The 16520-nt window shown below is 55.0% G+C and overlaps 1 protein-coding gene across 3 annotated transcripts in view; it reads left to right on the top strand.

Annotated features, from left to right (window-relative positions):
• Nucleotides 1–16520, top strand: part of PDE5A (phosphodiesterase 5A) — a 71243-nt gene that overhangs the window by 13458 nt on the left and 41265 nt on the right. For all 3 annotated transcript variants that reach the window (XM_037036285.1, XM_037036287.1, XM_037036286.1), the window contains exons 2-4: nt 1955–2555; nt 8732–8821; nt 16180–16251. In XM_037036285.1, coding sequence (XP_036892180.1) covers nt 1955–2555; nt 8732–8821; nt 16180–16251 — 763 coding nt within the window. The remainder of the gene's footprint in view (nt 1–1954; nt 2556–8731; nt 8822–16179; nt 16252–16520) is intronic.

Below are 16520 nucleotides of genomic sequence, written 5' to 3'. Positions count from 1 at the left end.
AGGCAGGACAGGCGGCATTTGTCTTACGCAGGACGGAACTGAAACTCAGAGGGGGACAGTTGCTTGCCACTGGTCACACACCCCCTCGGCAGCAAACGCGAAGATGGGTTAGAACTCACAACGCATGGCTGACACACAGCTGACACACAGCCTGTCCATGCTTCATCGTCCCAAGAATTCTTAGCAATCGAAGGGTCGGTCATTCTCCCCTCCAGAAGCAGATCGCAATTAGCCTTTTCTCTATTAAATACATTATGTGGTATGGTTTTGAGAGTAAAATTTATGAAAGGGCCTGATTTAAGGAGGAATTTGGTGCCACCCAGTATTAACCCAAGAGCTTCCAAGAGGTTCAGCCATCGCGCCCAGGCTCGCAGAGGGCCTGGCGCCCAGGGTCCGGCTCGCCCTCTCGGTGACGCCACAGCCCGGTGCCCGTCAGCCTGCTCCACGGGAACCGCCTGTCCTTGTCCCCTGTGCGCCGACAGCATCGGCTGGGAGGGCAGAACAGGGAACCACGGGAGAGGCCAGCGACACACAGTAACTGCCCTGGGCCTTCCTTTGCCTCGTGTGTGAGATCTCTGGAACGAAGGATGGATGCTCCTTAAAATTGCTAGACATTGCCTGTTTGCCTACCGGAGGGGTGATGCCGATTTTCACTGCAACCGAAAAGGTCGTAGAGTGCTGTACCTCAGCACTCCCCAAAAGGTCGTAGAGGGTCTGTACCTCAGCACTCCCCAAAAGGTCGTAGAGTGCTGTACCTCAGCACTCCCCAAAAGAGCGCATCGCCCAGCGTTTTCTATCCTGGCCATTTTAAACCCTTGTCCTGGCGTGAGGATGGCATCGCTCTCATTAGAGGAAAGTTCTTCTAAGTATCTGCAGTGGAAGCAAGTGTTTTTCTTTTGAAAGCAGATTTTAGTTTTGGAAAAAGCCAAGTCTTAGGCATGACACAGATTTTAATTAGCTGTTAATGCTAGTTCCTTTTTGAATTTTGCTTTATTTGTTTGCTTTGTTTTGAGAGGAAAGCTTGGTGAAAACAAGTCTAACTTTTAGATAAAACTAATATTCCTGAGGGACTTATAAATTTCCTTAGACGTTAATCTCAAAGGAAGGATTTTAAAAATGCCTGAAGTAATGGCCCTGTCCAGATAGGTAAGACTGCGGCCTTCCGGGGGAATGTTCGAACTGACCGGTCCTAGAACAGTGAGACCTGGTATGTTTGTTTACAAGCAGACCAGCCAATGCAAAGCTTCTAGCTCTCGTAGGGTTCCTTCTCAGGAAAGGACATTAAAAACAAATCATTTCCATTTTTTGGACTGGATTTTTAAAATTAGGTATTGCCCACCAGAAGATTTCCATCCCTCACACCAGACGAGATTGGTTTTCCCGCTGTTGGTGGGGCGTCATTAGAGCGCTGTCTAAGGAAGCCCCATGGCCAGCCTTCCTGCAGACGGGATCGACTCACTGGTCTTGTCTGGTTCTCCTTCTGATCTGCACGGGGCGATGGAGAAGCAGCTATCTGAAATCAGGGATGTGAGCGAGCCACGTTGAGTTAAGCATTTGTTTTTAATGTTCATATATTTAACTGCAGAACAGGCTTGGTCGTAGACGACCAGTTCACCGCCCTATTTATGTTTTCCCAAGACTCATCACAGGCAGCGTCTTGTGCTGTAATACAAACTGACTTTGAGAGAAGTAAACTTGACATTGGATATGGTATAGGTCAGACATCTGAAAATACATGCGTATAGACCTGCTTCCTTAAAACGTCCATTGGACCAGTTGTCCTCCATCACTTTCTAAACTTGCACTGTCTTAAATAAGCCGCCTTGTTGCTGTTTCCCATGACCCATCGGCCCGCGGCGCCCCGAGCAGACCGGGAGCCGACTGGGAGCGGACCGGGAGCAGGGGCGCCCTTCGCCCTGGCCCCAGGTAACGTGCCACCTGCTGTGTTCCGTAGAGAGATGGTCAACGCGTGGTTTGCTGAGCGAGTGCACACCATCCCCTCCTGCGAGGACGACGCCCGAGGCCGCGCCGAGCCCTGCTCTTGTCCCACGCAGCAGCGGCAGCAGCGGCCCTGCGCCCGCGCGGAGAGCAGCACCCAGGCCGCGCCCGCCAGGAAAATCTCCGCCTCGGAGTTCGACCGGCCCCTGAGGCCCATCGTCGTCAAGGACTCCGAGGGGACCGTGCGCTTCCTCTCGGACTCAAAGAAGGAGCAGATGCCGCTGACCCCGCCGCGGCTCGATAAAGACGACGGGGACCAGTGCTCGCGACTCTTGGAACTGGTGAAAGACATTTCCAGTCACTTGGATGTCACAGCCCTGTGCCACAAAATATTCCTGCACATCCACCAGCTCATCTCCGCGGACCGCTATTCGCTGTTCCTCGTCTGCGAGGACAGCTCCAATGACAAGTTCCTCGTCAGTCGCCTCTTCGATGTGGCCGAAGGGTCCACCCTGGAGGAGGCGTCCAACAGCTGCATCCGCTTGCAGTGGAACACAGGCATCGTGGGGCACGTGGCCGCGCGCGGGGAGCCCCTGAACATCAAAGACGCCTACGAGGTAAGGGCGCACGGGGCGGGGCGCGGCGGCGCAGGGGGGCACTTGAAATCGAGGGGACATTGTTCTCGGCCATGTTCAGAAGTGGAATCAGTGGTAGTGACTTTTCCATCTTTTAGATGCCAGTTCCCTGACTGGTGGGTGTGTCCGGGAAATGGCCCTGGCAGGTCCCTGTCCCCTCTGTCCCCTGTTCCTCGCTGGTGAGACTGTATCATCATCCATCTCACAGCCGCATGCCCATCTTCTTACCCGACCTTCCCACGCCCCTGTCTGTTACCTCTGTGTGAACTTCCCAAGTTTCCACTGAGATTCTAACACAGGTGCAAAAACCATCCAAAAAAAAGCCTGTTGACTTATTTATTCATCCACCCACCCATCCACCCATCCATCCATCTAAAATCATATTCATTCACTCGAAGTCCCCCTGACACCAAGGACCGAGTCTCTTCCTTTCTAGTCTTTCTTTCATTTTTACTAAGCAAATAAAGTCATGCAGGTCTTTAAAAATGGACATTTTTACTCTAAAAGATTTTAATGTAGATTTCCTGTTTCCCCCACTTCTGCTATAGTTATATACAGATCTTTAATTATGCACTTAATGTTTATACTATATGATGTTTCAAATTTCATGCTTAAAGTGATCCATTTCATCAACAAAGCTATGGGCTTTACACCAAGCCCCTGGATTGAGTGACATGTCACCTGTGGGTGACAGGAAGACCCTCTGTTGCCCCCCCCCGCCCTTCAGGGCGGAGGGCTGCTTTGTAAAATGTCCACGGGGCCCCCACCTGCAGCTCCTCCATGGGATTCCAGGGGTCACGGCGGTGCTCATTCACCCCAGAACCCCTGGGACGGTGCCTGGTGCCCAGGCATCTTTATAAATATTGACTCAGCCCTGGCTGGTGTAGCTCAGTGGGCTGAGCACGGGCCTGAGACCCAGAGGATCGAGGTTCAATTCCCAGTCAGGGCACATGCCTGGGTTGCAGGCCAGTTCCCGGCAGGGGACACACAATACATTGTGTGTCCTCGGCAGAGGCAACCATACATTGATATTTCTCTCCCTCCCTCCTTCCCTTCCCCTCTAAAGATAAATAAATAAAAATATATAAAAAATAAATAAAAACCTGGGTTAACTTATAAAAATAAATAAATAAATAAATAGATAGATAAATAAATAAATAAATATCAACTCAGCAGAAGTCACACCAGATCAGGAGGACAAGCAGACAGAAAGCAGACCTAAGGGACGGATGCTGAGGAAAGCAGTGGGTCCCCGGGAGCAGGAGAGCACAGGGGTCTGGGTGGACGGATGGAGGACGGCCATCGGAGGGAGCGATGCTGGGTGTGGACCCCGGACGGCAGGCAGGACGTGGTGGACGGAGGGAGTGGTGTGCGTGGTGGGACCCATATGTGCAGAGGCAGTTAAAACAGGGCAGGGAGTGGGGACCACGGCTCACGTCTGGAAACGTGATGGGTGGGTTGTAGTCCGGACACCAAGGAGCTGGAGGGGCGGGGCCCGAACACGGAGGGGACTTGAGTGCCAGGCTGAGGCGCGTGGCTGGGTCCAGGGCCCCGGGGAGTAATCCGGCGGGTTCAAAGGGGGACCAGCACATCAGGCTGCGCCTGAGCAAGATGGATTTTACGGCGGTTGTAAAATGAAGCCGAGGGAAAAGACTGGAACTTGAGAGGAGGGAGGGTTTTCACAGTGTGAGGAAGTGAGGTCTCCGGAGCAGGGCCCTGGCCTTCAAGGCTGAGAGGGGGTGCACTGCAGACGGGGAGGTGGGGTCCGCTGACCTGGCAGCAGGGAGGGCCGGAGTCGGCGAGAGAAGATTCCGGGAGGACTCGGGTTTTGAAGGTGCATGAATAGTAACTGGGGAGAAATACTGAGGGTAGGACTTGGTAGATGTGATACTTTACGCTGGTTAGATCCCGAACGGTTTTTCAGAGCCCATTCTGCACACGTGATCTATTCAACTTTGATTCTTCACAGCACCGTCTCGGTGCCCCCTGCGACCTCTGTAGTAACATCCCACCACAGCTGACCCCAGAAGGGCACTTCAGCACAGCTGGAAAATTCCCTCCTCATGACAGGTGACAGCTGGGTTTCCACCCTTCAGTGGCAGCAGAGTCCCAGGTGTCCCCTGCCCAGAGAATTTCTTCACCGACCTGTGTTTCCTTTAATCTGCTTACGCTCCTTGAATTTGGGCAACACCGTTTCTGTTTAGGGTTGGCGAGGATTTGATTTGTGCCCGCCCTCTGGAAGAGTCCGCATCCCCCACCTGTCCTCTGCCAGGGCGAAGGCTCTCAGCCGAGATTCCTGCGTTGTCTCTTGACCCTCTGGGTCCTGGCCTGGGTGTAGAGTGGCCCCGCAGAGGTGACTTGTGTCCCAGGAATTTCCTTTGGGGCTGTGGGGCTGACCGTCGACATGTAACCGAGGTTGGCATGACCCTGGAAGTCAGCCCCCCAACAACGTGAATGATGAAGTGACCGCCTCCCAGCCTCTGTGAAAGGGGTGGGGACATGAAAACGCATTCGAGTGTCCTCTGAGCCCTCAAACTCACATCAATAAAGCAGCACCCTGCCGTAGGGTTTCTCAGGCACATGTGACCCCACGACACTTGGAGGAGGGTGACGTCACCTCGGGAAACCGCAAGGTGGCCGTGAAGTGTAAGCATGCACAGGTTGAAGCTCGGAAGAAAAAAAAGTCTCACAGATAAATGAGTGGTGAGAAAAAATCAACATTTCACTCAGTCTTTGATACTTTGTAACAGAATGACGTAAATGGGAGGATTCGGCTATTTAATTACCAATAAAAGGAACGCACTCATACACTCAGGACGCGAGAGGAGACCCAGCCCACCTGTGAATCGCCTTCTGCATCAGCCCACTGGCATCACGCAGCTTTCTGGAATGCGGCACCCAGCTGTTGATAGCGAGACGTAATGAGGAATGTGCAACACAGCAGTGGAGATCTGCTGGGCGTCTTTCTTACCTATAGAAACGAGGTGTTGTCCAATGTCTGGGTATGACGGGGGTTAGGCAGGGCTCCTTGGAGAAACAGAGCCCACGGCAGGGGCCAATGTGCCCTCCCGCCTGTCTGCTGTAGTTGGGCCCCAGCAGGCTGGACGGCGCACTGCGTCCCCCAATTCTCTGCACCCGGCCCCCGGATGTTAACACTCACTCTTCTGGGGACCCCTGGAAGCAACGTCCCACCGGCTGTCAGGCTTCCCTGAGCCTGGTCGGGGTGACACGGGGCGTTGGCCAGCACAGACAGCCTCGAGCCCTGGCTCCGTCCGCATCCTGTGGAAGCTTAAGCCTCCCGGGACCCCCGTGGGACTCCAAGGAGTCACAGTGCGGAGCACCCCTCCTTCTCCCAAACCACTGGAACACCGACCCCCAGGCTCTTCTCCGGTCCCCACAGGGCGGCCACTCCACATGCGCCCTGACTTCCGAGGACACGACTCGGGGTCCGAGGGAAGGGCCCTCACCACGCAGCTGCCGTTCCTCCCACCCCACTTCATCCCCCCTGGCCACGCTTCCTCCAGAAAACTCGTCACCGTCTCACACCCTGCAGGGCTCACTTTCTCCTTTTATCCAGACACACGGGCTCCCTCAAACAACTTTCTGATTAATATAGTTATTTCCAAAGCGAGTCCTGGAAGGAAGAAATAACCACAGGCACTGTTTCGGTTTTGACGAATCCAGCCACCGGTCACCGCCCAGTCACACCCCAGGGAACGCGGTTTGGGAAGTGCCGTGTCTGCCGTGGCTCAGGGGGCTCATCACTTTCAGGCTTTGTCTTAAAACGCCCCTTTGCAGAAGAAAACCACCCAATACTTTGCCGAGTCTATCGTGTTACTTCCTGTCTGGTTTTCTGTTCTTTTTCGTCTCATTCCAACTCAGGGAAAAGTTGCAAGACCCATGTAAGAAGCTTCCGCATGCCGCGCCCCCCCCCCCCGTTATGTTTTTCCCGATTTGCTTCAGCATTGTTCCTTTTCTCTAGACATCATGCATATCAGTAATGAGTGCGGGTTATTGCTTCTGAACCATTTAGTAAGTTGGAGACATTTTCACTAGGTATTCCAGTAAATTTTCAGTGTATTTTTCAACAAGAACATTCTCCTACACCATTGCAACGTATCAAAATCAGGACATTTTATGGTATGCTGCTATTACCTAAGGGGTTATCGTCACGATGGGTGAAGTGTCCCACTGATGCCCTTCCCAGCTACTTTTCCCTCTGACCGGGGACCTCGCCCAGGATCCCATCTGCACACCCTGCCCTGTCGCTTTGGTCCCCTGCACATCCGGAGCCATTCCGCGCTGTTTCTTTGTCTCCCCTGACACATATTTGAGAAGAACACAGGCCAGCTCTTCTGCGGAATGTGCCTCTGGAACAGACGCAGCCCCGGGTGCGGGCCTTGCTCCTGCGGACCCGGCTTCACCTGCAGGGAGCGTGGGGCACGCACTGCCGCCCGCCTCCCTACGCGGAGTGAGACGCCGGTGGCTGTGGGCTCCCAGTCTGCGCCGGGCGCATCTGCGAAAGGGGGGCTAGGTTCTGAACTCCCGACTGCCTCCCTCCATTGCCCTAATTAGGCGCGGGGGCTAGTGCTCTGCTTTATAAAGTGGTCTTATGATTGACGTATTCATTAGCAACCTAACTGCGAGGATGCGTTCTCCTTCCTGTTCTGACATCACGCTGTAGAATAATCCACTGTTGGCTTCGTCGTGCACATCCACGGCGGTGCGCTGTCTGCTCTCTCCAGACGCGCGGCGGTGCAGTGTGCTACTTGAGAGCCATTCCTTAGAAACACTCAGCCGCGCTTCCCTGTGTGTCGGTAGAACCGTGAGCATACGGCAGACAAAGCAACCCCACGGCCACGTCTGCGCAGACTATGAAACACTCGCACTGATTCCCCACCGTGTCGCTTTTCTTTCGAAATAGCCTTTAATGCCACGTTTGGGTCCCCGAGGGGAAGGCTGGCCTCGTTTCTGACCCCAATTGAGTGAATCCGTGCAACCGTTTATTCCATTTACAGCTTGGGCTTTGCACGACTTTCGACTAATTAAAAAAAAAATAGAAATGACCTTCAAAGACGAGGATTTTCCAGGGCGGCTATTCCATATTCTCCGAAGGGAGTTCCCAAAGCAGCCTTGTGCCAGCAGAGTCGCTATTATTAGGCCGCGCCCGTATCTTCCCAGGGTTACTGCTCCCGACGCTCGGTCCAGGATTTCTGTTCTGGTGCGTGGTTTCCATGCCAGTCGCCCCCCACAGGGTGCCGCCCACCCACCGACGAGATCGGCCTTAAACGATAATGAGCTGAAGACGATCTCCCTTGATAACGGCGATACCTGTTATTAATGAACCCCTTCGTTAATGTAGCAAATGCTTGGGATTCCTGCGCGCATACCGGAATGCGCCGATGGGCCAAAAGCAGCCCGTCCCTGAGCCGACAGCCCACCTTTCACCTCCGGGGTCTGCAGTGAGATGGGGCTCCCCTCTCTCCGTGGCCACCGTCCAGACTGCACGCCCTCCAGGCCCTCCTGACCGCTGGGAGTGCCCGGTGTGCCTCCTTAAAGGGGGAGGGCATCCAGGGGGTGAAGGAGTTGTCTGTGGTCTGACTGAGGCCATAGAGCTTTCTCAGGTGTTAAAAAGGGGGGGAGATGGTAAGATTTAAATTCCTATGAGCCCCTGAGACAGAGGAAACGGGGGGGCTGGTGCTCCCAGGGGAGGGGAGGCAGGNGGACCTGGGCGGGGCGGGCGGGGGGGTCGGGCGGGGGGGGGGGGGCGGGCGGGGGGGGGGCGAGGGGGGGGGGGCGGGCAGAGGGACATAACTGAGAGCTGGGACTGTGCTGCCCAGGGGCATGGCCACGCTTCCCTGATTTTCAGTAACGCTGCCGAAATTGGTTCCTATTTTGAATTCCCTTTATTTCTGAACGTTTTGTTTGAGTCTTCAGTTTTCGAGTTCTCATAAACATTGGCTTCTCGGAAAAACTTAAATTTGTCTTGTTAAAAATGCCGTGCACTTACACAATCAGCTGCCTTTTACAGCAATAAAATTGTCATCCAGGGCAAAAAGGTGAGTGGAAGGGCAGTTTCTCTAATCTTGTAAGTCGGAAAAATCAAATCAGTCTCTGAACAGGTCAGCCACTAAATTGAATTTCTTTCTCCTTGCAAGGATCCTCGGTTCAACGCAGAAGTTGACCGAATTACCGGCTACAGGACACAAAGTATCCTCTGCATGCCAATTAAGAATCACAGGGAAGAGGTAAGCCAAGAGGTTTCCATTTCATAAAAGGTCATCTGAAGACATTTTTCTTTTTGAAAAAAACTTGCATACTAGAGTAAGGAATTAACTATAAAGTACTTAAATGTCCTGCTTCATATTTTTTATTTAGTTTTAGGGTTGAATCCTGACAGAGATTTTGTTGTCACTTAAAACTGGATTCCGAGCCTTTCACTTCTCTGCCAACCCCCCGCTTCCCTCGTGACTTTATTCTGCCCAGGACACACCACTGTGGTTGTGGTTATAATCGGTTTATTTCGCATATGTTGAGTGATCGAGTAATGCACTTTCCTGAATAGTTACCCAGTTCCAATGATCATCGGAAAATGTTAAGGTTCATCTGCAAGATTTTTCTAATCGTTGCACATTTTTCCAATGTATTTATTGACAAAAATCTGCGTGTAAGAGGCTCTGGGTGGTTCACCCCGTGCTGTTCAAGAAGGGGGACGCTAGGCGCCTGGTGGGCGGGCCTGGGACTGTGGGAGGGACTCCCTGGGTCTCTCCCAAAGCCACTGAGCCTGCTGTGCCCTTCTCCATGATGAATGGTGGCTCCACGTCCCTGGGCTCCTGGGCATTGTCGGTGAGTGACCTTTCAGTTACTCTAGTGGGGACGATTTAAACTCGGTTTCGAGGACATAGGACCCCACCCTCAGCCACAGGCCATCTGTGCCTCACAGATCAAATCAGAGTGGGTGCAGGCCCGGTCCCCAGGCTGTGGTGTCCCTGGCATTCCTGCCGACCCCGAGCGTCCTCCCCTCCCCTACCTGCCCCACGCTCCGCATCCGCTCTGCGTCTGTTTCACCTGGGATCGCCTCGCCGGCGTCAGCGCTCCCTAGCACCAAGCACTTCATGAGATAAGACACCACCAGGAACTTCCCTGGAGGCTCCAGAACTTGACCGAAGGGAGGGTTTCCACACGCGGCTTTAACCCTCTGGCTGCCCCCCTTCTCGACCCGCTGCTTCTGCGCCCCCGCCCCGGGCCCACATCACGTCCTGTGAGAGTTATCTGCACAGAAGAGGATGATGAGAAACAGAATAGAAGGCTCTCAGCCAGGCCATGGTCATCTGAAGAAGTAACTTGGCTGCTGGAGGAGCGAGGCCGCCAAGAGGATGTGGTGGATGACTTCCAGATTTATTTTCCCGTTTGCGGCCACGTAAACACACTCGGGGCAGGGTCAGCTTCTGTGCACACACGGAAGTCCTCTTTCTCCCACGAAGCTTTTGAGATCAGAATGGAGAGTCCCAGTAAGGGTTTGGGGAGCGACATTAGGACGTCTTCAGCACTCACCTGCTGAGAAACTGGGCGGGGTGGGGCGGGGCGGGGCGGGCCCCACCCAGGAGTTTCCTACAAACCAGGGCTTAGGACGACCTGCCCCCTGGGGTCACGAGAATGGTCATGAGAAGGGCCCTGCGCAGTCCCTGGCACACGGGGTGTCCTAGTGCAGGCCAGCTGTTCGTTCTTACAACAGACAGAACTGGCAGGGCCTTTAAGACAGACAGGGAGTGACAAAGCTGTCTGAACAGGTCACCGGCCACAGAGCAACCAGCCAGCTGGGGTCACGTGATAACAGTACAGACCACTGTTGAACCAGTGCCTCAAAGGAGAAGGCCTTTGCTGGTTTTCCCCACAAACAAGGCCAAGTGGATCTGGAGTCTCCTCTGCGCTGGCCCAGTGCCAATGCTACTGAGGAACCTGCAGTGAAAAGTGAGCCTCGACTCTTCGGTCACTGTCTGCAAAATGCCCTGGTACCTTTCAGAGAGCCCGGTTCTCAGGGCGCGGGCGTCTCTGTGCCAAACTGCTTGACTGGAGCAGTTGAATGTTGAACTTGGGAGGCTGAGCTGTAACAGAGAATTCAGGGAGGCTCTGAAGACTTGGAGAGACCTACAATCCCATCTGTCTCGTGTTCTGAGTTTCGGGAGTTCGGTTCCTCACCACCCTGTCTCGAGGGCAATGGCCATGCAATCCTTTCTACAAGTCCGGGTCACAGACGTTCCTCAACTTCTGCAGCAAACGTCTTATTAAATCACAGAGCAGAGTTTTTACACCCTCCCCTGCCTCTGCTCCCTTCTAACAGGAGAGGGTTAATGAGGAAAGTGGCGGGTGGGGGCAGGAGAAGCTTGAGAAAACTAAAAGAGTTTGTTGGGAAAGGTCAAAGAGCAACTGGCTGGAGAGAATGAAGACAGAAAGATGCAGGGCCGGGGAGAGAGGGGAGCCAGCCGGGCCGGGCTGCGGGGCGAGGGCCGTGGGCTAGGGCTCTGGTGGCCGCTGCCCACCCCGAGACACTCCCCTGAGGACTTGGGGTACATGGACTCGCATGACCTTCATCCCGACCGCAGGAGGCCGCCAGTACCGCCCCTGCCTAACAGATGAGGAAACACGCAGCACACCGGGGAGCTCGCCCAAAGCCACGCAACTCGGCTCTGGTGGAGCGGAGATTCAGACCGGGCAGGCTGTCTCCGGGGGTCACAACGTGGCGGGGAGGCTGGGCCCCGCGGGGCTCCATGCGGCGGAGGCCCTGACAGTGGAGCGGGGGTGGGGGTGGGGGGGCGCTGCCTTCTCTTGGAGGGCTCTGCGGGCGACAGGTTCGAGCCACTACGCATGAGGCTCCTTGTCAGACGAAGGAAGAAGGGCAGGGGTGAGAGGGAGGCGGGCTCAGGGTCACATCCTCTGTGGCGTCCTGGGAGGACACATCCCCGGGGAGAGGAGCGTTCTGGGAGTGTGCATCCTGTCCATCTGGGCCCACGGGCACAGAGAAAGCCATTCGCGGCGTGTGTGTGGATTTGGGGGCAGCTGCTCCAGGGCTTCCGTGCGTGATGCTGGGTCTCGGGGAGCCGGTCACTCCCGTCAGTCATTTCTGCACCAGACGGTGTCTTTCCTGCTCAGGAAAGGGGGGCAAGGAAAGCAGCTTTTCTGAGGTGGCTCAGTCCACCCACTTGTGCAGCGCCGCTCCGGAGGCGCTGCTCGCTCTGACGTGGGGGGCCGTGCATGCTGTGTTTTTAGGGCTGCGCCGACCAAGATGAGGGAATGTTCCTCGCTGCCCTGAGCTGGCCATGCTGCCCAGGGGGTCTTCCAGGCTGAGACCCCGCTTCCTCTCGGTTGCCTGTCAACTCCAGGCACCGAGGAGAAATCTAAGTGGGAACCAGGGCTCCTTCTCTCTTTTCCTTCTGCATCTGGACTGTACTTCGTCACAGGTGACGCCACACTCATCGGTCTTTGATGCAAATATAACAAGGCTATGATAAGTTTTTCAACAATTTGATGAGGGAGCATTTTAGTTAACTCTCTAATTACTTATATCTCCCTTTGAAAAAAGCCTACAAGTTTTGAAAAAATATATCAGCTAATTTTTGTGAGGTTTTTATAAGATGAGTACTCTGGCGAACCAAGAGATTTAATGCCTGCCGAAAACCACAAAGTAAAGATGGAGTCAGACGTGCAATTCCAGCTGTAACATACAAAGAGAAACGTTTGCGGTGTGCAAAAGTGACGCTAAGCCATACCGACTTTGCTGATTTTAAAAACTGTCATTCCCCCCTGCACTGTCTTGTCTGGACAGGCAGTGAGTGAGTTGCTATGACGTGCGGGTGCTTGGTCTTGGCAGTGAGGCTACGAAAGCATGAAACGAGGGAGACACTTGCTGTGAGACCGTTTTCCCTGGTGGGTGGAGAGCTGGAACGCCAGGAATTACAGATCAGCTCGAGGTAACAGGACGCAGGTTGAACGAGTTCAACACCCACGTTCAAGGGTCGGGCTGTGTGAACAGGAAACCAAAGCAGTGGCTGGGGAGGGATGGCAGCGGGGTGTCTTCAGAGGGGCCTGCCGGGTCGACCCCGCAGCCGGGGGTGGCAGGGGCTCGGGCAGTGGACGCCAGTCTGCGGTGTCCGGCTCCCAGAGCCACTGGGGCCTCCTTCAACGTGACAGGTCGGCTGGGAGCAGGTCAGGTTACAGCTCTACTAACGCACGGTCCTCCCGTAATCAGACGGCGTGCGATTACGGCCACAGAAGGAAGCAGAGGCGAAGTGCAGGCTGTCCGTTGATCTGGATCTATTTTCGTCTTAAAGAACGGGCTCCTCCTGTTCTTTGAAACTTACAGACCGTCCCCGGCATTTATTCCCTCGTGGTATTCTTTCTTGTAGCTTTGTTTCAGAAACAGAGCAGAAGTGCTCGCAGAGTTCCTGTTTGTTCTGGACGGGATGTCACGATGCCCGTGAGCTTGGCCTCCCCCGTCCCCGCTTTGCCCTTTAACCACCAACAAGCGAGTTTCACAAAGAAGAAAACGGCTGCCCCTGTGCTAAGGCTCAACATGCCTCGGGGGCAGCGGTGGGAGCACCGGGCTGCAGGTTACAGCCCCAGGCTTCCCGTCTGGCCTGGGAGCAGGAGAGGGGTGAGCGAGAGGGGCGCATGCGTGAGGGTCCTCTCGCTGTGACGCTCAGCAGGGCGCTGGTTGGGGCCTGAGCGCCGGGTCACACGGGACACTGTGTCTGTCTCGCTCGGCCCCGCAGGGCGACCACTGGATGCGTTACATCTGTAGTGTGACAGACCAGTTACACGTTGAACTTGGAGGACTCGTACGTAGGCCCTGAATAGAGACCGTAGCACTCTGGGACCAGTGTGGGTAAGCGTCAACAGTTTCTTCGGGTAACATCTGACCCGGTGGCGCATAACTAGACTGTGGGGTGGAGTTTGAGTGCTGAGTAATTTTGACTTTGTCTCAGTTAAGGGGGTTGCCGGTGAAATCACTGCTCTCAGTACATACATGTGCAAACGTCCACATCCATCTCCTCAGAGCTAAGATCACACGAGCAAAGTGCTTTAGAAAGTGCTCTGTTCCTTCTTGTTAAATCCACATCTAAGCATCCCCCCTTGCTTCTCCTCTAACCCAGTGGAGATGAACATTCCAGGCTTAAATCAAGTGAAGGAGCAAGAGGGGAAGATTTCATAGGATCCTTGTGGGTCCCACTTGTTCCTCATCGCCCCCCAGCTGTGGAATGGGGGAAGTGACGAGGACTTAGCATCTGGGTCTGTTCCACGATTGCAAACCACTTGGTGATGGTGAGGACTGTGCTAGTGATCTCTCGCAGCAGGACAAAGTGCCGGAAGCCCCAGGACGGTGTCTGGACCCCGGGGGGCAGGGCAGGCCCATGGCTCCACCCAGGCCCCCTGCTCTCAGGCCAGCAGCAGTATTTGAAGGTGAGGCCCTTGTCCCCAAGGGCTCCCTCCATGGCCGCTGGGCAGGAGGCCTCAGTTCATCCTCACCTGGGCCTCGCCCCTCAGGGTCCTCATCCGAGGCAGAGATAAGCAGGGCGGGGGACAAGCAGTCTCCAGAGCTGTGTGCCGCCCCCTCTGGGCACCCTGCTCCTTAAGGGCCAGGCAGCAGGTGCAGCCCCAAGTCGGGGGGGGGGGGTGGAGGGGGGAGGGGCGTCAGGCCCCCCCCAGTGACAAGCGGAGGCTGAGAGAGTTTGTGGTGATGTCTTGAAACCTCTAAGGACTAAATGTATTTTGTGGCTTCATTCTCTTTCCTTAAAACTGGCCCATTCCCTTTCCTTAAAATAGGAGGATGCTGCTGGTTGATTGAAATAACACTTAAAATGTCTTTCTCAGCCCCTCCTGTGCTCACCTACCCCCTGGACCACCCAGGGCAGCACAGACTGGGCTGATGGAAGTCACCGGGCTGGCTGGTGTCTCAGGGACAGCGGAGGTGGTAATTTGGAGGAGCAGTGGGGAAGACAGGAAGGGGCCTGCTTCCTGGGCTGTGGCAAAGGGTTGAGGCCTTGTCGTGCTTCCAGAATGTTCTATCTCAAAGGCTGCTCTGCAGGCGGGTGCAGCTGGCACGGAATTGATGTCCTTTGCTCCCTAACCTCCACGGGAAGTGCTCACAGCTGTAACCTCACCGTCTCTGCTCTAGTGTTCCCTGCGCCCACCCGGGATCGGGAGCTTCTGATGCGTCCAGTGCTTGCTGGAGTTTAAACTGAAGGAGGGAATGGCCTGGGGACAGAACCGTTTCTGCCGGGCACTGGAGGGGCCGGGTTTTATTTCAAGCCAGGGGACAGCTGGTGTCACTTAAAGATCACTGTTAAGGATCAACAGCTTTCTTTGCTTCCCATGGAACCCAGAGCCGCACAAGCCGACACCTGACAGGTCTGGACAGTCAGTACCTTGCACGTGTGTTCCTGCGTGGAGGATGGCCTATGTCTCAGTGCAGGGACACTAGGGAGGAGGCTTTCGCCAGGACCCGGAGCAGACACAGAGCCAGCTGCAGCCCCGGGGCCAGAGGGGCGGGTGTGCTCCTCTTTGTGTGGGAGGCTGAGGACTGATCTGATACAGGAGCACTGGAAGGAAGAATCTGGAACCCATCCCAGGTTGTTTAGATAAACGTATGGGGGAGAGTGTGGTCGTCCCTAAAATAAAACATGCCGCAGAGAGGATCCGTTCGTAGGGATCAAGACAATTAGCTCCTTTTTTGGACATGTTGTTTTACTGCCTAATACTCTCCCCTCTCTCCTCCAATGTCCAGGCGGCCTCCCCACCCCCATGTCCAGCGGCCTGCCTGGCTTATTAGCTCCGTGGAAACAAAGCCGTCAGAAGAATGCTCCCACTCCCTCCTGCTCCTTCCCCCGCTCATTGGCCTTTCCCTCCGCACCAGGCTGGCTAGCACACAGGCCTGTGGCGGCCGTCCCTCCAAAACCGCCCTGGGACTGCGCCGGCCCCGCAGGGGCTACCGTAGCTCTGCTGGCCGCTCTCGTCCCTGGTGCACGGCCATTGCCTCCCACCCTGTCCAGCCAAAGCCACCCCAGTCCCCACCTGTGCCACTCTGTGGAAACCGCCCTGGGGGAGCACCTGCGACTCCCGTGAGCAAGGGCTGTGGTCTTTTCTCTGGCCTCACCGTGCCAGGCCGGGCAGTGGCACATGGCAGTGATGGCGGTCACTCATTCCTCCAGGACAGATTTGTTCACATGCTCTCCAGGACCTCAGACTGCCCAGTCGTCCTGTCGCCCCCACGACCTTTCCGAGTCCTCGGCTGGCACCCACCCACCACAACTTAGTGTTTTTTATTGAAAAACCATAACAGGTAATCACATGAAGCTTGATTGCCAATGATTTCTTCCACCACGCTAGGTGAACTCACAGAATCAAGTACAGTCTGGGACCCAAGAAGTTAAAAACTTTCAAACTCTTCCAGGAAACAAGACTGCAGTGACTCGTCCCGTCACTGATGGGTTTGTCCCGGTTCCGTAGCTTATTGCCACCTCCAGCAGAACGGCTTCTGCAGACACAGTCTGGTGAGTTTGTACCAGTGACTCGGCTCAACAAAATGACCCCCTTTCTCTCCTCGCACCAGGTTGTCGGCGTGGCCCAGGCCATCAACAAGAAGTCGGGAAATGGCGGGACATTCACAGAAAAGGATGAGAAGGTACGAAACTCGGGTCCGGTGTGACGTCTGTCTGGGAAGATGTGTTCTCTTTAGACCACGGGTGACAAACACCTGGGCCCTCCACCTTGTTTCATCCGGCGGCAGCGCCGAGCTCCTTGCCCCTAATGAAGGAGTAGTTACATGTATGCTGTCCTCAGATTACATGTGGCTCTTTGAAGGCCAGCTTGAGGCTGATGGGGCCCCGGTGAAGATGAGTCTGACACCCCTACTTCAGAGTGCACAGACCCCGGGCTCCACTTTGGCTGAAC

The sequence above is a fragment of the Sturnira hondurensis genome, unplaced genomic scaffold, assembly GCF_014824575.4.
Source record: "Sturnira hondurensis isolate 20B ecotype Veracruz unplaced genomic scaffold, ASM1482457v3 Scaffold0022766, whole genome shotgun sequence".
NCBI classification, from domain to species: Eukaryota; Metazoa; Chordata; class Mammalia; order Chiroptera; family Phyllostomidae; genus Sturnira; species Sturnira hondurensis.
This window is presented reverse-complemented; position numbering and strand designations above follow the sequence as displayed.